This window comes from Psittacula echo (assembly GCF_963264785.1).
Source record: "Psittacula echo genome assembly, chromosome: 9".
Classification (NCBI taxonomy): domain Eukaryota; kingdom Metazoa; phylum Chordata; class Aves; order Psittaciformes; family Psittacidae; genus Psittacula; species Psittacula echo.
Window position 1 is genome coordinate 14,449,206 of NC_137745.1, and position 20,581 is coordinate 14,469,786.

General features: G+C 45.3%; 1 protein-coding gene across 3 annotated transcripts in view; it reads right to left on the bottom strand.

Moving 5' to 3' along the window:
• FLNB (filamin B) overlaps positions 1-20,581 on the bottom strand; it is a gene marked incomplete at its 5' end in the record, with an annotated part of 70,876 nt that overhangs the window by 14,482 nt on the left and 35,813 nt on the right. For 2 of the 3 annotated variants that reach the window (XM_080625809.1, XM_080625807.1), the window contains 22 exons: positions 795-935; positions 1,822-1,924; positions 2,647-2,721; positions 4,461-4,708; positions 6,271-6,460; positions 7,858-8,014; positions 8,301-8,424; positions 9,958-10,125; positions 10,702-10,862; positions 11,232-11,394; positions 11,775-11,948; positions 12,171-12,768; positions 13,382-13,644; positions 14,397-14,514; positions 16,676-16,845; positions 17,090-17,180; positions 17,739-17,899; positions 18,157-18,280; positions 18,627-18,770; positions 19,306-19,419; positions 19,780-19,973; positions 20,348-20,484. In XM_080625809.1, coding sequence (XP_080481935.1) covers positions 795-935; positions 1,822-1,924; positions 2,647-2,721; positions 4,461-4,708; positions 6,271-6,460; positions 7,858-8,014; positions 8,301-8,424; positions 9,958-10,125; positions 10,702-10,862; positions 11,232-11,394; positions 11,775-11,948; positions 12,171-12,768; positions 13,382-13,644; positions 14,397-14,514; positions 16,676-16,845; positions 17,090-17,180; positions 17,739-17,899; positions 18,157-18,280; positions 18,627-18,770; positions 19,306-19,419; positions 19,780-19,973; positions 20,348-20,484 — 3,818 coding nt within the window. The remainder of the gene's footprint in view (positions 1-794; positions 936-1,821; positions 1,925-2,646; positions 2,722-4,460; positions 4,709-6,270; positions 6,461-7,857; positions 8,015-8,300; positions 8,425-9,957; positions 10,126-10,701; positions 10,863-11,231; positions 11,395-11,774; positions 11,949-12,170; positions 12,769-13,381; positions 13,645-14,396; positions 14,515-16,675; positions 16,846-17,089; positions 17,181-17,738; positions 17,900-18,156; positions 18,281-18,626; positions 18,771-19,305; positions 19,420-19,779; positions 19,974-20,347; positions 20,485-20,581) is intronic. The other variant, XM_080625808.1, reaches the window with a different exon arrangement.

The window sequence follows — 20,581 nt, forward strand, 5'->3', positions numbered from 1 at the left end:
ATTGAGCCTTCTGCTTCAATCAAAGTTAACCTTTGTTTCTGAAACAGAACCAGCAGCCCAGTTCAGGCAGTGCTGAAGGTATTTTATCTCGTGTCTACACATTCTTCTACAGATCTGCCCCTTTTTGTCCTATCTCCATTCAGCAGCATTCCTAGAGAACTGATGGGCAGCACCAGCCTACAGGCAAGGCACGGCTTCAGCTGGGGAGCTGGTGAAGTAAGGACAAAAGAAAAGAAGAGAAAGGGAATGAAAGGCAGTGGTTTCTGCTTGCTACGAAGCAGCCAGGAGGAAAGGAAGATTACAGCTTAGTGTGCATGTGTGTTTTATTTTATCACAATGAGATGGAAAGAGTAACTATAGTGTTTTAGCCACTTAGTCTTCCCCACAGATTGGAGATTTTATGCCAACGCAGTTTTAAGGATAAACATACACTGTACCCACTAGTTTTGTTGAGCACCATGGCAGTAAATTTCAACCTGAAAAAAAAGGTTAGAAAATTGTATGTTTCTTCTTCATAATAAAAATGCCACAAAAGCTGGTTTCCAAAGCCAAGCTCCATTTTAAGCCTGGCTGGTACTATTAAACCACAATGGAAGCTCACATGTGCCAGCACTTATTCCTTTGCTTTAGTTGCTCTCTAGACTGCTTGCAGATGAACTGCTGCTGAATAGTAAGACATCTCAGGCAGTTCTTACTGCAGGGTGTACAAGTAAGCTATAGAAACCTCACCAGGGAGCAGATACATCCCCAGGAAACTGCACTTGGCTTTTCCTCACCTGCTTTGTCAGACTCACCTGGGATGTGCTTTCCCATATACTTTATGTGCATTTCATGCAGCCCAACCTCAGTAGGAGCATATCTCACGGTTACTGTGCCATCTTTGTTATCCACAATATCTGGAGTATCTGTCTTTCCAGAGGGCATGTGTACTTCACCTACAAAAAGCCACCATGGGAATCACAGAAGGAGAAGCTGCCTGCTTCCCCTCTCCCACCCACAAAGAATTGTCTAGCCATTTAAAACAAGCATTTTAAATTGTTAAATTCCTTACCCACAGGCACAAATAGGAGACTAATGGGGACACTAACCAGACATGTTTTCTACTTAAGCTACATGAATGCAACACAGTGGTAGACATCTGGCAAACAGTCCTGTGACCTTACAAATGCTACAGGCAGAGCTGTTTGCTTCAGCCACTGAAAATTCCACAGCCAGTCCCAGGGAAGCTCTGATCTACCTCGTCACAAGATGTTCGCTCTCCTGCAGCTCTTTTATAAAGGAAAGATCAACTGTCCCTTCAAGCAGGGACATGCCAGGGCTTGGGGTGGGACTGCTGAACTAGAGGGCAGGAGGGGACACAGCCCATGTGTGCAGAAGGTTAGTACAACTGGGGCGTTACTCTCAGCTGCCAGACCTGTGGAAGACGGGTCGCCTATTTTGGAGGAGGTATGTGACAGGAATGCAGGATTAGACTGTTTTGCAGCATCTGCACAAAATAAATAATGGAGCTTATCAAGGATGCAGGTAGCCGCTTCAAAGGGGAAAAAGCAGCAATAGGTCCTACAGTACAGCAGCTCATAGCCTAGCACTGAGGACCACGACAGCACCAAGAATCCCCTCATTCAACTCGCACAATCAGCAGGGTGTATCCTACTCATCCTCAGTGGGTGCCACTTGATGTGAAATTAAACAACCAAGTTGCTGGCAGGATACAATCATTCCCCACATGCAGTCTAGACCACCCAGACTGTTAGCTGCAAATGGATAAACATGCTCATAAAAAGCAAAACCTCCCCTAGAGGCTACGCATACGCCAGGTACCTGTTATTTCTCCTTTCCTTACGGCAAAAGGGATAACCATATCAAAGGGCCTGAATCCCATGCCGTTCATGTCTCCAACCGGGACATACGCTTCTTCTGTGACCTAAAGGAAGCAAAAGGATGGGTCACTTCAGAAAGGAGGGTAGACCCAAACGAACACTGAGAAACTCCATCGTGAGCATAAGCAGAAGAGAGCGTGCGGTGATTATCGCAGCAGCAACAGGACTGGGCTCAACCAGAGCAGCGTCTGGCCAAGCTCTCCTTCGCAACACCACCACACCGCAGAGCAGAGCGAATCAAACACGGAATCAATGGAAGACATGCTGGAATAAAGTGAGAGATAAAATGGAACACAAAGGGATGGAACACAATGTAGCGCACACAAGACCCAAAGTGGCTCCATCTGAAAGGATTTAGTTGCTTAAGGCCTGGAAGAGAAAGTGATTTTTGAATGGGGCAGAGTGATTGCAACACAAAATGGACAAAAGAAACAAGTTTCACAATGCGACTCTGGACTCAAGACACTGTGCTATTTGACTGTGAAAACAGAGCAATGCATTTGGGTTGCTTTTGCCAACAGTAGACATTGCAGAAGTAGAAGCTGCTGTAGGTGTAATGATCCTCTTCGTGTTTAAATGAGAGTTTATTTGAAGACTCCCTTCAAGCAGCAAAGAAAAAACAAGGTGTGGATCCCAAGAACAATTCATCAAACAGAAAGAATGAACACAATGACCAGAGCGATTCAAGCAGTCCCAAGAAGCGGGCTGTCATCTGGAATGGAACACAGATGGGGAAAAATAGCTGAAAAATGTAAAAATTGTGTACCCAAGGGCGGAATCCGGGGGGGGAGGCGCCCACTGGCTCCTGCGACCGCACGGCAGCATCATCTGCATCTACAGCCTGGGCAGGGGTAAAGGCAGGTTAGCTGTTATTCCAGCATGGAGGCAGTCCTGCCTTTCACAGTACAGAACATGCAGCTCCTTCCAAGCTGCTCAACACCTTCCTCCCACCATGCAGCCCTCCCAGTCCTCTAACTGTTGCAAGGATCCTGGATTCAGCCAGGGAGCTGGGACATTGTCTGTATCCACAAGCATTGGGCATGGGGGGAAGACACCAGCCAGCACGTGCCATTGCTGGGAGCTTGGGAGGGAAGCTGGAAGCAGTGCCTAAACACTGGTAGAATTGAATTTCAGAGTTGCTTTTCATTGGGCCTGGTGCAGGGAGGGAAGTGAAAGGTTTACACCTAAGATGCAAGTCAACGAGCACCGCACAGCACAGTGAGCGAGCCCGGAGGCAGACGGGCTGTTGATGTGGGAAGGGTGCTCTCAGTTCGTGCACTTGGGTGACTGACCCATGTCCAGTCATAGCAGCAAAGCTATTCTTCTGATTCACTGCTGGGATAGCGTTGTCAAGGCATCAAATGTGTTTTCCCGTGGCGCAGCCTCCCTTCCCACCAGGCATGCCAAGAGGATGACTTGTAAATTCCCCATCTCCCCCACTTCACCCAACGAGAGAGGCTGGGGCTGACACTCATGCAACATAGCTCCGCTGGGCTCACTACTGCCTGTTCACACCACTGCAAACCATCCTAACAAAATAACCCACTGGAAACGCATACATGGAAAGACTCCACTAGGAAAACCAATGCAAAACAGAAATACTGCTGCTTCGCTGTTCTGTGTTCCCAGCTGAGACACCCAAGTCAAACACATACTGTATCAGTCAGCTAGGAAGTGGGAGTTTCGGCTGGCTGGGAGCAGGCTCCGTGACCTCAAGAGGCATTTCCTGTGGTGAGCTTTGAGCAGTGACCAAGGGAGTCATTTTTCTTGCAGAAACCTTCAGAGACACCAGTAACAATCCTCCAGAGTGGCAGGTAGGAAGACCTGGTGTGCCTGGCACCGGGGACTTGCCTGAGAGCTCCAGCCAGACCCAGCACAAATATAGCCACCTGGCTTCATGGACTGAGATGTGCTGGAAGCCCCCTCAGCTGAGATTACAAGTCCAAGACTCGTTTTCCCAACACAGAGAGCTGTTCTTCACATGAAGGGCTTCTGCGAGCCCTGAGAGGCACCTAATCTGCTCCTCGGGAGGGCTATGGTTTTGTTTGCTTTTTAAACCTAAACATGATGAAGTACTGCACACTGGAAGGAACATGATTAGAAGGAGAGTGATTTGGCTCTAACAGTTTAACTAGCACTTGCAAATCATTTTTAAGTGTGAGCTAACAGCCTGCTTCCCTGGGATCTGCCAGCAGACCATTCCTTATTTTTGGGTCAACATTATAAAGAGTGAGACGCAGACAAGTCAGAGCACTGCATCTGACAAGGGCTGAAGTAATTAGTTGTAGAAGCTGATTACAACCACCCTTACATCATTTTGAACAGGAACTACATGGTCGGGAAATGAAAAATTCATTTGTACAAAGAAGCCAAGTCTTCATCTTGTGATGGCTTCTATCCCTCTTCACTTAACTGTAGTGCCTGCTCAAAATAAGCTCTGCACGTAACAAGGATTCATTAGCTCCTGGTAGTCTAATGAATGCCTAAAGAAACATCTACACACAGAGTTAACCTATCACTAAATAAAATGTGGCAGCAGAAATCTGAGTGGGAGGTATTTTCGGAGCAGAGCTGGCTTACCATGACGGTGAATGGACTGTTGGGAATGTCCACCCCACCAAAGCGGACATAAATCACATAGGTTCCTGGTTTGGCAGCGGTGTAAAAGATATCGTAAGTCCCATCCTCATTTTCAACAACATCTGCTTCAGCTTCTGTCCCATCTGGTGTCAGGACGGTGCACGTCACTTTTCCCTTCCCTGCTGATTTGGCATCTACCACAAAACCAACCTCTTCACCAGTCTTCACAGTGGGTGCAATTCCAGGACCTACAAGGCAATTTTAGTTACAGAAAGCGCTCAGGGAATATTTTTCCCAGGCAGCACACCCACAGGCACCTAGGAAGCATGGCCCCAAAGCACCATATAACAAGGGAGGATCATAGTGTTGATCAGCACAGGCACATGCAAGAGCCAGCCACCGGCTTTCCTTCTCCTCTGCAGTCAGGGAGGCTGGATGAGAACAGAGGGGAAAAAAGCTAAGTTTGAAGAAAGCGATGCCTTAACCCATGCTCTTATCATCATACTCCTTTATGCAGAGCCAAAGGCACTATCTTCTGCCCTGGCCAGCAACTCAGCTGTCGCTGCTTTAACATAAACCTCACTCTGTAAGCAGCTATAAAAGGGCACAGTAGCAGCCATGGCCATGTTTCCTCCTACATTACCCACAAATGATTTTCTACTGTTCTGCCACACATCCAAAAAGAACAGAATATCATGAAACAATGCTCAAATTGTAGCAATCCGATCCAGCCTGAAGAAAGCTGTGTTTAAATGAAGACTATTAAGTTTTATTTGCAGTACGTACTTAATACTCCTGCTTTTGACCAGCACTTGTTACCAGGCAAATGGCTCATTTTCAAGTGGCAATGAACCTGCCAGTTTAATGCCTTGACAGTATTCCAGCATCTACTCCTACAGCGATTGTATTTCAACTTTACAGCAGAGAGTCAGAGGCACCTCTTGGAAAGAGGAAATTTAAGCTGGCGTCTGAGAGTAACCTCCATCATAGTTATTCTGAACTATTTAGCAATTTAATTTGTTTGGAAGAGTATCACATTCAGCCATTAAGGTCTCATTTAAACAAATTTTGAAGCAAAGGGGATACCTGCTCTGTGTTTTCCATTGTACCAGGAATACATTTCTGTTTAACCAGGCCTGAAAGCAGCCAGCTGCTGGACAAGCACGAAGTATGCTCTAACTGAACAATGCAGGTGAGCACCACGTCGGGGCACTTTCAAAGGTTTACCACCAGAGATTAAGTTTCCCTGTTCAATTTGGACTCACCTTGCTTATTTTAAAATCAGGGGATTTAACATTCAGTGCCATTCTTGTAACTAGTTCCTGTCACTTCTGCTCCCTGGGAGCAGCCTTTAGGTGGCTGGGAGGTGGCAACATGCCGCAGTGGCCAGCCCAAATTGTATTTATATCCTCGGAATTAATTCTGGGTTTGCTGGGAAGGAAAAGCTTCTTGCAACACTCACAGTGCAAGGAGCATGATGTAGTGAACGTGTGCAGATGTGTTCTTTTTAAATCAACCTCACTGCATTTCTCAGCAGGATTTATCTAGGCCAAAATAAGCATCAGACTTCAGTTGCATCTGGCTGTTTATAACCACCCAGGCAGATTGAAAGATTTTGCTAGAGACTGCGAGAGATTCCTGCTTACCCACAGAGTGGACGCTTCTTTATTGTTGGGAAAACACTCTTATAAGAGCAGCTGGATTACACAACTCTCTAGCATCTTCTACCCCCATTACATCAACTGTACCATGCTCAGAAGGCAGCTGTACCAAGTATAACCAACAGCAACAGAAAGAAGCCAGCACTCACCTGTGGCCAAACACTTGCTGGCATCCCCAGCTGGAGATGCTCGGATCCGATAGGGAGAGGACGGGATATCATCTCCACCATACTTAACACCAATCGTATAGCGTCCCGTTTTGTCAGGGACATAGGTGACTGTGTAAGTGCCATCCTTGTTGTCATGAATGTCCACTCTCTTGGGTTTGCCCTCTTGGTCCTGAGAAGTGCAAACCAGAATATTTAGGCACTATGAAGTTAGTTATGAATTCCTTTAGCAGGGCAGAAAATCTGTTCACAACCATGTTTAGATAGCCTGAAACAAATACAGAACTGCAGCTTTTTGAGGGTTAAATATATTTCACTCAAGAACTAGTAAGAGGAATAGACTATTAAGAGCAAAAAGTTATCAGACCACTATAAAACAATCAGTGCTATCATTAACTACCCTTTGTTCGATAAAAGAACATTTATAAGATGCAGCAAGCAGTTTTAATGAACTCTGTATTACTTGTAAGAAGTTTTAGGCCTCATTGTCATATCGCTGCTGGAAACGAAGAACATTTCCCAGGTCCTGAGGCACAGATCAAAAGCCAGACTGAATACAAGAATTAAAGAGATGCATAAACAATACAGATCTGAGCTTCAGCATTAAGCTTTTGCATCTACAACCAAGATCATCACTGTGCATGTTTCCAAAAGAGATACTTCAAGCCTCAGCTTTCAGCACAACTCATCAGCTGCAAATCACAAAGCATTTTAGAAACTCTTCAAGGTCTGCATACAGGGAACTGCATGTTGACCCCACTCTGTATTTTATCCCTTAACACTACCTCAGGTATAGTGTAAGCTGCACAGGATTTGATATTTTAGGTACAGCGTGAAAGAGCTTACTTCTTTCAGCAAGGCTTGTGAAACATTTGACATTCAATAGCTCAGAACAAGAAGCAAACAAATGCTGTGAGGAGGATCACCTATGCACTTCCACCATGCAGGAATTGTGGAACTTGATCTTTAAAGCCATGGCCAGACTAGGAGCTCTGATAAGTATTTTGGATCTTTTAAGAGCCCACTTGCATGCCAGAATAAAGGCAACTGCTTCGCTGCCCCTGAGCAGGCAGCAGGAGAGCACAGGAACAAGAATGCAGAAGGGCAAGTACAACCAACCATGCCATGACCTCGGCATGCCAGAGCTAAGAAATGTGCTTTATGGCCCACTAACCAGGGACCTTTCTGCTGAGGCCACAGAGTCCAGGCACCAGAAATTTCAGGGAGAGCAATAACAAGGTCAAATAAAAACATTCCTGTAGTATCTCCTTAAGCAACTTACGACTTTTGGCAACCTTGAGAGAGACTTGTTTGTTAATTTATCCTCATGTAATGCTGTGTGGATGTTATCTCATGGCCTTGCTGACGAGCCAGCCTTGCTAGAAGGCTGTCTCTATTTCAAATTCCAGCATTTTCATAATCTTACAAGAAACTATTTCTCTCATTTTGGGCATTTGCAGAGTGTAAGGTTAACTGAGAGCCAAGAGCTGTGGACCCTTCCGATAGGAGCCACTCGCACCCACCTAGAACAAGATGTTTCCACTCCTGCTTGGTTCTGTAGCTACTTACAGTGATTTGTACAGCCAGAAGTCCCTGCCCAGCATCCTTAGCATCCACAGCGAACTCCACAGGCAGGCTGGCTGGTATGCCATAGGAACTGAGACCTGGTCCACTCGCTGTCACTTTACTGGCATCATATGTAGGAAGCACCTTCACCTTGAAGGGACTTAAAGGGAAACCTGTTATTGCCCCCTCCTCCTAAGCCACTTGCTGCAGTACACACTGAGGTATGGATACACCTCTCCTACGGCATCTCTACTATAGGTGCAGCAGGTTCAAAGAACTGCTGAACCCTGAAGCTGTGCAAAGAGCTGCACTGGTTAGTAGAAAGGACCACAGCTAGACCTTAAATGGTGCTCATGTGCTGGGGGAGCACAATCAGGTCACTGAATCTTCAGTTCATTAAACCCAGATGATTTAAATGAGGATAAATTTCATCTTCAGCACCTTACCTGCGAGGAATCTCTTCATCAGCATATTTGACAGAGATCATATAGGGTCCCTCTTGCGTAGGGGTGTACACCACCGTGTGGGTGCCATCTCCGTTGTCTACTACATTAACAGGCCCCACAACTCCTAAAAGAGCAATGGAGAATTTTCTCAGCTGTGCTATTAAAACTCAGTTCCTCAGCAGCCATTTGCTGCACAAAGCTCCAAGATGCACTGCTCATTTACAGCTTGCAACAGGCTAAATTTCCTTTATTTTGTATTTGAATGAAGGCAATGGGCATAGCCCAGTGATCAGTTTCCCTTGTTTTGTATTCAATAGCCATTGACTCCAGATAGATTTGTTATCCACCACTCTCTGGGCTCCCATCTTCTGACTGTAAACAAAAACTAGCATGAAAACACTGGAGAAAAATCTGCTTTCTGTACAGTCCAGGTCACAAACAACGGCTCAGAATGCACTGAAGGTCTTTTGAGAAAGAAAATGAGTAATGCTTATAGCTGCCTGAACTGTCATTTACAAGATTATATACTGTTACTGGAATTCATTGCATAGAACTGAGCCCTAAAGCCAGTTGATGTGTAGCATTCACCGAGTCTTTCACAACCAGGTATTTGGAAAGGCAAGCTTCCTGCCTAGGCAAGAGAGCCCTGCAAGCTGCCAAAGTCCTAAGAAAGCAGGATCAATTATTTCAATTTGCATTAAGATAAATCTATAGCAGATTACATGTCATACCAGTTCAGATCAACACACAAAGCAGTCTACAATTATGAGTTGGCTTTAAAACACAGGAAGGATTAGCAGTAAAGCAAGCACAAAAGAAATGTATAGTTGCTACGCAAAGCCTGAAAGCAGTTCCGCTGGTTCCCACTCCCTCCTCCAGATGATTCCTGCTGTTGCCAATTGGATTTCCAAGAACCAAAATTGCCAGTAGTTAGGGAGAGTTCAAACCTGTCTCAGTGTCACCCTTTGGATCACCTTTAAAGAAACCCAAAATCATTTTCAATGGGGAGCGCTATCCCTGGGAATCCATCTCATCTGCTACAATTAAAGAAGGGTTACCTGAGGGGCACCCGCAGCAGCGAGACCTGACACATCAAGTGGGGAAGCAGCTCTCACCTCCTAGCAAGGTGAGACTTGCAGCCAATACATACTCGCTGCCAACCACTTCAGCTTAACATCCTGTGCCACTGAGACACAGCTTCCTGGGTTAATGGAAGCATCATTAACACTACTGCTTGAGAGCCTTGTCACTCTCTGGGGACCACTGAGGGGTTCTACCATGTTTCAGAGACTCCCGCAACTCAGTCACGTGTTTTTACCAAGTCACCATTCACGTGTGAGACTTTGAATTTACTTTTTGATGTCTAAATCTAAGCCAAAATTGTTCACCAGTGGTGGTTACTCACATCACGTCTCCCAGCTATGAGGATTAGGAAAGAGCCATCAAAAATACTACTAAAAGCAGCACTACCTACAACACAGTTCTCCTTTTACAGCATGACATGTGGGTCAGCTGTCAAGGTACACATGCCAGATGAACAGGAGCAGAGGGAAATGCTCATTCAAGTGGTATCACCACCTTTGCAAGAAGGGCCAGGACCATGTTACCCACTCAAACAGAGATGGGGCACAGCTGGATGGAGGACTTCGGTTCTTACCTCTGGGCCCTGCCACCACCACCTCAAGGGGTGCTACTCCTGCCTTGCTGGCATCTACAGTGAAGGACTGTGGGATTTTGGCTCGAACAGCTGTTCCCAGACCTGGTCCTGCTATCTTCACCTTGCTGGGATCCACAACATCCTTCACAGGAACCTTGAAAGGGCTGCCTGGAAGTTAATGCAACAAGTGTTAAACACCACAGAGCTAACAGTTACAGGAAACCAAAGGTCTTTTTCCCTACTTTTCCCTGGGCTTCCATATTTCTATCCCTCAATCTCAGGCACGAATGACAACCCCACAGTTTCCATGCTACATCCCTGCTCCTGCAAAAGCCAGAAGCGTAATGGTGGTGCTTCTATGTATTCACTGTCTACTCAAGAGTTCAGTTATGTGCCAAGGGTCAGCCTCCCTTTCCTTGTCTTACCATCTGTACACGCTCTTTTATTCCTCCCCTGCAAGTGCTACAGTCTCAACAAGGCTCTTCCACATCCCCACAGAGGCTGTTTCAGAAACAAGAAGAGACTGCAGCCCTTCCTCAAAACTACCACACCACAGCACAAAGGGTGCCACACTTCCTCCCCAGGTCTGAGGAACAAGTGCCACCTCTGTTTCTGCTGGAATTCCCAGGAAAAGCAGAAAGTCAAACCTCAACATCCCCCAACACAAGTGAGATGCAGCCAAGGCACGAAGCCCTTAGCTCAATGCCTTCCCTCTTCTGAAAGCCACTGAGCAAGAGCTCTTACCAGGAATGTGCTCTCCCCCATATGTGATGTTAACATCGTAGTCTCCCGGAACATAAGGAACATATTCAGCACTGCAGCTCCCATCCTTGTTATCTTTACAGCTAATTTTAGACTCTGAAGGTCCTTCAACAGTTATTCCAAGGCCACCAATTCCTGCCCCTCTGCAAGACAGAAATGCACACTGTTAGTATTACCTGCTTCTAACAGCAGCTTCATAGCCTTTGCATGCGCTGGCTGCATTTTTACCCTTATTGGAAAGGCAATAACCTGACTTCTGATGTCCAGCCTTCAGTGTGCTCTGTCATGCAAAGTCATTCAGCAGAACCTCACTCACATTTTCCTACAATTTCATTCTCAACCACTATCGACCCCTAATCTCTGCAGAGTGCTCAGTACGCGATAAGGTATTGCACACAGGAATCGGGACACAGCTTGGTCTAGGTATCAATATTTGTACTGGGTTTAGCATCTTGCAATGCTCATTCCCTCAGATCATTAAGGATCCTTAAGGATCAAATAGGCCCAGTTACCTGGTGACAACTGAAAAGGCATTTGGCTGATTTGTGAAAGCTTCTTTGAGTCCAGGTCCTTGCGCCTTTACACGTGACGGATGGCAGCCCTCTGTCACATTCACTCTGAAAGGACTGTTTGGCACAGGTACACCATCATATGTTACACTGACTGTGTGTGGTCCTGTTAAGAGAAGGAAAACACATTCTGAATTCTGTAAATATTCTCATCACTTAACATCACTTCTACAAGATGCTATTGACTTAAATGTCAGTATATGGGTAAGAACTTCCTCCTGCATTTCACAATACTCCACTAGTGCTTCATAACTGAGAGGCCATCTACGCAATGTTCTTCTGAAGCCAAGTTACTGTAAAAGTCAATTCTTCAAGTTAAAATAGAGCTACTTTCTGCAGAATCAGCTCCTCCACTGGCAAAAACCTTGCCAAGACGCCAACAAGTTACTGGCAGACCTTAGCAGTTTGCCAAATGAAAGTGTCAGAAGAGCTGCTTGCTCTTGGTTTTCCCCTGTCAAGAAAACAAACCAAAACCCCAGAGGTTACCCTTTTCAAACGGCGTGTACTCTACTGAATATGTGCCATCAGCATTGTCTTGGATGAGACAGTCCGCGGGGGAGCCGGATGGGCTCGTGATCTGTGTCCTGATGTGATCACCACCAGCCTTGGTTAGAGGTCGAGCATCCACAGTGAACTCGGTTGTGGCTTCTCGGAAGACATCTGCAGGATACATTTTGAAGAGTCACTTCAAGAACTTCCAATGACAAAACATTTAGTGAACCAGCATGATAAACAACTTGTTTGGGAACATAACGAAACACCCCCATCTGAGGGTCACCATGGAAACATGCAAGGCTATTACAGCTTTTATTGCTCAGAATACTCTGTAGAGGATAAAGGACCACAAGTGCTATGAACTCTGATAACAACAGTTATTCTCACCTTTTCCTTCCACTCCTGGACCAAACACTTTAACTCTGCTTGTATCCACAGCTGGCTCCACCTTGACCCGGGCTGGGAATTTAGGCACTTGCTCTCCTCCATATCTCATCTTGATCGTGTACATGCCAGCCGAGAGTGGCACGTATGTTACAACATAGGTCCCATCTTTGTTATCATCGATCTGGACCTCAGCTTTGGAACCAGTATCCGACACCATGTCCACCCGCAGGTCCCCGGGACCTGCTTCCGTGCAGTCAACATTCAGCAGCCCTGCCTCACCTACTTTACCACGTTCCAGACCTGGGCCCGTGGCAACAACTTTGGAGACATCAAATGGCATTTCTATGTCTGCCTTAAATGGTGAACCAGGAATGTGAACTTCTTCAAAGAGAATGTTTACAAAATACTCTCCAGGCTTCGTGGGCAGGTATGAGACAGAGCAGGTTCCATCGCCGTTGTCTGAGCATTCAATTTTAGCTTCACATGGGCCTTCTACTGTCAAACCCAAACCTCCAGTTCCTGCCCCTTTGGTATCTATAGTGAACTGGGCTGGTTTTCCAACAAGGCCCCCTCGAAGACCTGGACCATGAGCTTTTACCTAGAAGAGAATATGCAGTTGAGCTAAACTCGTTTTTTCATGTTATTGCCAGCACACATTGCCTAGTCAGGCTTGTTTGTATGTACGACTCAATTAACAAGCTCCTATAAACACTCTTATAAAACTCTTTTGCCACTCCTCCCAGTTCTACTATAAAGTTAGTATCTCTCGTCCAAAGAGGTTTCTAGGCAAGTATATTCCTACTCTCACCTTAGCTGTTTTATATAGCCATGGGATATAAAAAGTAGAAACGTTCCAATATTGGATGGCTGTACACGTTTTTCTTGATTTCTGTTTCCTTAGAAAGAAGCATCTCAATTAATAGAGTCGAGATGCTCATGAGGCCTACTTCTATCAAATTAGGAGCAATACTTGCATTTGCCACACTATGCAGGATGCTTGCACTATTCTTAATTAGTTCAATGCTTTTTCAAACACAGTGTTACAGGAATTACTTCCACGAGTTATGGAACCTGCAAAAGGAATGACTCAGCACTCCGAGTAAGGACATCCCTGGGTCTGGTTTGGCCAAAACCAAGACAAGTCTCATGCAATAGCCCACAACCAGTTTTTATGTATCAGTTGCTGTTACAGCCGTAAACCATTCACTTACCTTGGAGGGGTCTGGAGGTAGTGTGGCCTCCACAGTATAGGGGCTCCCTGGGATTGGGTTGCCATCATAACTCACATCCACCACATACAGTCCTTCTTCCCTTGGGATGTATTTTGCTGTACTGCACTCCTTACCCAGAACCGGTTCCACCAAACATGGCACAGCCTTCCTCATGGGACTGGAAATATTAACTTCCAGTTTACCTTGCCCACCAGCTCCTTTGGTGTCAATTACAAATTCCTGATCTTTCCCTACTTCCACTCCTGAAAAAGACAAAACACATATTACTACGTTAAGTACTCAACATCAGACAGTGCTTCAAGAAATCTCTCATACCACTGAGGGAGCAAGCTCTGGCAAAGCCCTGCTCAGTCTGCATCCCTCTGAATCCAAAAAAATGCCAAACTGAGGGGAAAAAAAGAAACCCAAACAAAACAGAAACAGCGAGTGCTTTGCTTAATTGGAGCTACAAAGCTACAGTGCTAAACAAGCCTGTAAGACGTGGCCTGACAGTATCACAGGCTCATTTCAGGAACACAACAATATTTCACAGCCCGAAGCTCTTTCACTTTTAGAAAACAAAGAGACTGTGTGAATGAAATTCTGTGCTGCAGCAGTTACATGTATTTGAACAAACAGCCATCCAGCCCCAAGGAAACCAGGTTTCAGCAGCAGGTGCTCAGCCTGGTGAAGAATCCAGCTCTATTCACAAGAGGCTAAACCTCAACACATGCTTTATCCACACTGCTCTGTAATCTTTGCTCCTTCCCCCTCAAAAATACCCAAACAAAAAAGCCCCAACCACCCCCCCAAAAAACTTAATTGAATTCAGTCCTCAAGAGGAACAGATAAGTCAGAGTGGCCAAGCTATAAAGTTGGAGCTGGATGATCCCAACTGTAGCAAGTTAAAGATTGTTTTGCCCACTTTTATGCCAGCAGGACATCCTGGCTATCGCCCACATTCAGGAGACACTTCAGCGGGAGGCTACGGGGCTTCTAGCCCAGAGGTACTTACTGTTCTCCAGTCCATTGACTTTAACTTTGCTTAGGTCTAGCGGAGCAGCAATGCCCACAGTGAAAGGGCTTTTAGGGATAGGATCACCACCGTAAGTTACCAAAACCTTCATTGGACCCTAGTTGGAGAATTTACAAGTTTAGCTCAGCTCCTCACTTCATGCAGATAGTACATACAGCAGTACATAACCACTTCACCTAATCCATTGTAGCTGACCACAGCCAAACTTACTGGTTTATGGACTCCCAAGCTCTCAGCCCTTCAAAGTATTAAATGTTTTTTAATGCAGGAAGAGAGAAAAAGACAGTTCTTTCCAACATCTAATTAGACTATATTCAAGCTGCTTGGCAAAACCTCAGGCTCAGGCTGGCTCCCACCCTTCTGACGCTCAGACCCGTCAGCTGAATGAATGTCCCAGTGCTTGAGACCAGGTATCCCCTTCCACCACATAGAGAGGCCAGGCCAAAGCCAAGCCCACAAAGAGGCCATATTATTACAGCATCTGAAATACCAGGGGTTTAAGCTATACAAGTCAGAAAGATTAATGCTCTTGTGTATTTTGGCTGGAATACCCCACAGCCATGGCAAGCTCCAGCCCCATGATGTGTGCTCCTTTTATTCTCTCCTACCGCAGTCCATATTTTAGCTATATTCACTGTTTGCTTACTTTTCGTTCTTGGCCGGTTCAGCTCCCAAGTGAAATAATCATGGATGGTTCACGCAAGCTAGTGAATAGCTTCCATGATTACTCTTGGTTGTTTTTAGAAAACACATACACGGGTAGCTGTAGCAACACCATGAGACAGATAAGGCTGAGTAAACAGCATTAAACCAAGGCTCCTCTGCTGCTGACACAGCCCCTCAGGAATTTAACTACCTAGTCTGTCCTCCCCTTACTCTGAAGAGTCGAGAGTCTTATTCACAAGCTACTGCTTATGAACCCAAGAAAGACAGGGTCCAGGAATGACCTACATGCTCACAGCCTGGAGGGACAACAAGGCTACTCTAATTACTGTGCAGTCTATTTCCATCTCCTCTTTTTAACCATTGCCTTCCTGCCGCTGCTATCTGCGAGCATCTCCTCTAAGTCCACAGCTCCTCCATGACTCAAGGTACTCCTCCAGATGGGAGGACCAAGTAGAAAGCCTGGTTTAGGTGTCCTGGCTTGTCTCAACACTGTTTTTCACATGAAACAGCAATTTGTTACTGCTCACACACACAAGCATAGAGTTCAGATGACTTCGAGACCTTCTGCGTACCAACTCTGACTGAACAAGCAAAAGCTTCTCCAAACAGGCATGCCAGCCACATCCTGAGATCATGCAACTGCTTTATCCAAAACCAAACGCTAGCTCTATGGTGCTTCCAAGAATGCTAATCCAGCATTATCAGTTAAATAATGCTGCAGTCCTCCATACCAGTCCACTTTCATACAGCTACAATCAAGGAAGCTGGTGCAGATGACTGACTAGCTCATGTGTTTGTTCAGCAGAGTAAGAGCAGCAAAATGTTTTCATCTTGGCACTACAGCACCTACGTCTTTAGAAATACATGAGATTTGTGCATTCTGGCATTTAAGGGCCCTCTACAAACATGCAAGCACAGCATAAGGAAAAACACTTTTAGTCATTAGCAGCTTCCTCTTTCAGATCTTAAATGGTGTTGTTAGGAAGCATCTTTGAACAAAAAGAGTTAGACTGAATTAATTTCCAACCCAAGGGCAAACCTAAAATACAGGCAAATACTTTGATGCAGCTTATCTGCAGCCCAGCTTCCTTCCTCAGCACCAACTCCTTCGCCTTCCTTCTGGGGAGCTGCTGTACCATCACTCTGTGCGGTTTGTCCCTGCTCGGGTTTACACCACAGCTCCCTTGACAACAGCAGCTTGCTGAGGGGCAGCACACCACAGCTCAAACTTTGCAGGACCACAGCAGCCCAGAGCAGCTGGTACAGCAGCCAGCTCCATTTTGGACCCCGGGAAGGTTCTTCACCTCTCATCTTCAACTGATAAGGTGTGGAATGACAACATGAGCTGTTTGCTACTGCTTCAATATCTCACTTGTTCCCAGAAAATAAAACAGCAACAAGTTATCAATAACTGCATTAGAAAACTGCATTACTGCTTTCCAATCCCAATTGTCCTGCAGGATTTAGGGGACAGGACACCCTGGCAAGGTTTATCTGCTCATTCCTCTGTGCATAAATACCAGGGAGGAAGGTCACAGCACTATGGCAATATGAGCCATTCACTCTTGCATTCCTACAGAAGTCAAACCTACCTGTTGTATTGGAGTGTACCTAACAGTGTGGGAATAGTCATAGTTATCAATGATGTCCAGATCTGCCACTGCCTCTCCCGGCACCGGGCTGCTGAACTGCACATCCAGCGGCGCTTTTCCAGCTCCTTTGGTGAACACGGTGAAGTGCGTTGGCTTGCCATTTTCCACACCTGAGGAAAAATGTTAATTCTAATTTATGCAGAACTCGCACACAGAAACTCTTCCCAAGAACATCTGGTACCTATAAAGCCCAATCAAGCAAAATGCCAAGAGAATGGAGTTGTTTCTAATCGCCTGGCACCCCACCCTGCTGCATCCAGGACTGCATCACTGCATCCCAGCAATGCTCATCCAGGCAGTGACTACCCCACAATAGGTCCAGCACTGGCCGCACCATCCCAAACCAGCTCTCACCAGTTTTGCTCAGCCCAGGTCCTTCAGCTTTCACTTTGCTGGCATCATGCGAGGGGTCCACTTTAACTCTGAATGGGCTGGCAGGAATTTCCTGCAACAAATACATATCTATAAACATAACAACTCTTCACTAGCAAAAACCAGACAGATAATCATTTTAAGACACTGTTGCTATAACTCCAGCACCAATTTGAGTAAACTTTCACCCCATTTAAGCACTCTCTTCTGCCTGAGTAGTATCACTCAAAGTCTAGGGCAAAGTTAACAGCTGGATAGTTTGCAAGGGCCTATTCCTCCTGCCCTTTTTTTAATAAAGAAAACCTATTTTTATTGCCATGTTCCTTGGAGAGTCACTTAGGTTTTCTATCCTTTAGAAAGCAGCTCTGCCTTATCACTGAGACCACACTCATTATGCCAGCCCAACATATCACAATCTGGAACTCCAGTTTCTCCATCCAAGCCCTCTCATTTGTGTACCTTCAAGTATTACAAAAGTGTTTTTGGAAGCAGTGACCAAAGTGCACATGAGCTGAAATGGAAGGAGCCAGCTGCAAATTGCCACAGCCAGCTGTTAACTGGCACATGCTCATTGATCAAAGAGCAGATAAACACTCTAAAACCATCAGGCTGTAAAATGAAGATGACAAACCTCTCCTGCGAAAAGCACTTTAATAGTGTAGCGCCCAGCGGCAGGTGGTGCGTACTTCACTGTGAACGTATCATTAGCATTGTGGATGATGTCAAAATCTATGTCTTCCTCTTCATCACTGACCACACGAGCATCACACTTAATTCCAACACTGACATCACCTAGGAAAAGCAAATGGAGGTTATGCTACTGGACAGTACAGACACTCCTAGCCAAACAGCCAGCACATTCCCATTTCCAGCAGCTGTTCAAGTGCCCATGTTAATTGATGTAACAGATCACATCACAATTCATTGCAATGTTCTGGTTCCCAAGGTTTTTCCATGAAACAAGGAAAACCAGCATGAAACAGTACATAATCCCCTCCTTGCATGACCTGTGGTTCAGATACCACAGCAACAGCCCAGCCTGCCTTTACCTTCTCCTGCATCTGTGCAGTCAACAGTGAAGTGGGTTGGCTCATTTGCTTTCAGGCCAGTTCTCTCCACGCCAGGTCCAAACACTTTCACTTTCTGAGGATGACTCCCTTGACCTATAAGGACCTACATGGATTCACAAGGGTCAGAATCACACACCTGTGTCGTCTTTGAGATCACAGTCAAGTCAGAGCATTGCTTGGACAGAGGCTATAGAAAACCGTAGCAAGGTAAGAGTGAATTGCCCCGATTCCCCCAGGCTGCAGCTTGACTGACAGGAGACCTTCGAAATGTGAGCTTGTAAAAACAGAAAGCTTTTTTCAAGTGGACAAATTCCTAAAATACAGGAGCAGAAGGACACACCTCCTTGAAGTTCACTGAAGGGTTTTATCATCCTACTTGTAATGAGAAGCAGTTGGGAGCATGAATGTCCTACTTAGCAAGACCTAGTAATATCCATCTCTGTACTTACCCTGAAGGGGCTATTGGGAACGTTGGCTCCTCCCCAGACAACAGAAATTGTATGTTTGATTGGTTTAACTGGCACATAGGAACAGGCAAACACACCATCAGGCTTGCCCTTTATCTGGATATCAATAGGGTTTCCTTCTCCATCCTAAAAAGCAGTAATACATAGGGTTCAGGTACTTTGAAAATGTTTGTAATATTTGAACAGCCCAAGACTGTCCCAGAATGTGGTGCTGGGATTTTTTTTTCCCCAGAACTGCAGCTCAGAAATACTGAAGGAACATGCAAATCACACTCCTGTTAGATGAGGAAGACTTACACTTGCTCATTTCTAACACCATCCTACAACACATATTTTAACAAGCTTGCCTGAAATTCACAGGCTCAAAGACACTTTGGGTGCTTCCAAATGACAACCCCAGGAAATTACATCTTGCTCTGCTGAGGAGATTCCAAGTAAGGAAGCAAAGCCATGTATTTCACATGCCACAGAGAAGTCACCTTGTCTTGAGTTAGGTTTGTTGCCTGACTACATTACACAGATCAAAGCACAGAGCTTTGAGAGAATTACACATGCCCAGAATTAAGTGGTGTGTAAGTGAGCTGAAATACTTAAGGCATTTTTCTCAACTGTATTAAAGCCCTTTTGCTGCAGTTTCACATGGCTGCCTTTGGCTTCTTACCTGTGCATACATCTTCAGATGTGCTTTCCCAGCATCCTTGGTTTCAACTGTGAACTCAGCAGGATTGTTCACTATACAGCCAGTCCTCTCCAAGCCCGGGCCATAAGCCTTCACCTAAAAAAAACCATCCCAAGAGTCTTAGCTTGCAGTTCAGAAAGAGAAGTAAAACTAAGCAATTTATTTCTAAATACCTTCCCCTTCCCACAAAACCCAGGAAGCATGTGATACAAGTAGAGGCTAGTGTGAAAGCTGAGAATTTGGACTAATTCAGCAAGTCTTCATTACATTAAATCAAAACCACAACAGTGTTATTAGAAAAAGCCGAGTAATATCTGGCTGGAGCATGGCAAATTCAGAGCATTAAGCAGAGGCAGCTTAAGAATCAAGCTTATTACCAGAAGCCTTCAGAAATATCTTTACTGCAGTTATATCAAAGATGTGTTACGCAGGGGTGAACTCTTTCTTATACACCACCTTATCTGGGTTGAAGTCTCCTGAAGCCGGCCGGATGAAGGCCATGTAAGGGCTGTCTTTTATGTCCTCATCATCACACATGATGTGCACAGCATATTCACCAGGCTCTTTGGGCCAATACTTCACATCACATGAGCCATCGTTCTTGTCATCACACTCAATTTTAGCCTGAGAAGGGCCTTCTATAGCAAAGCCTGAAAAAGTAACAAGTAGGTTTCTCATGTTAGGTTTGTGTGGCTGCTAATTTAACATCACTTCCCCAAACTAATTTTTATAAGCCTTAACGACAAATGATGCTCTCTGTCACCCTTCTTCAGCAATATAGGAGATAATTCATCATTCCCTTTTGGATATCATCCCACAAAACCATAACTTTACACTCCCCATCATGCACGTTCCTGTCTCTAGGACTTGCCTTTGATACTCTGATGTAAGTTTGTGTCTAGACCAAAAGCCTTACAGACATGTTTGGGGTTTTCTACTGCTGGGAAATCTATTGTTTCTCATGAGTTCATTGCTAGCATTGCAACTGATAAATATTTCAGGCAAACTAAGTAAAGAAACATACCAAGAGAGCCAACTTCTGTGCCAATGGACTCTACCACAAAATCAGCTGATTTGCCCACAACACCTTCATGCAATCCTGGTCCCCAGGCTCGCACTTTCTGAGGACCTGCTTCATGACCCACTTGAACTTCAAAAGGGCTACAAGAGAAAAGCAAAGCATGGGATTAGAAATAAGGACAAATACAGCATCCACGCTTTTCCCCAGGCATTTTAATGAGGCTTTACATTGGATTTT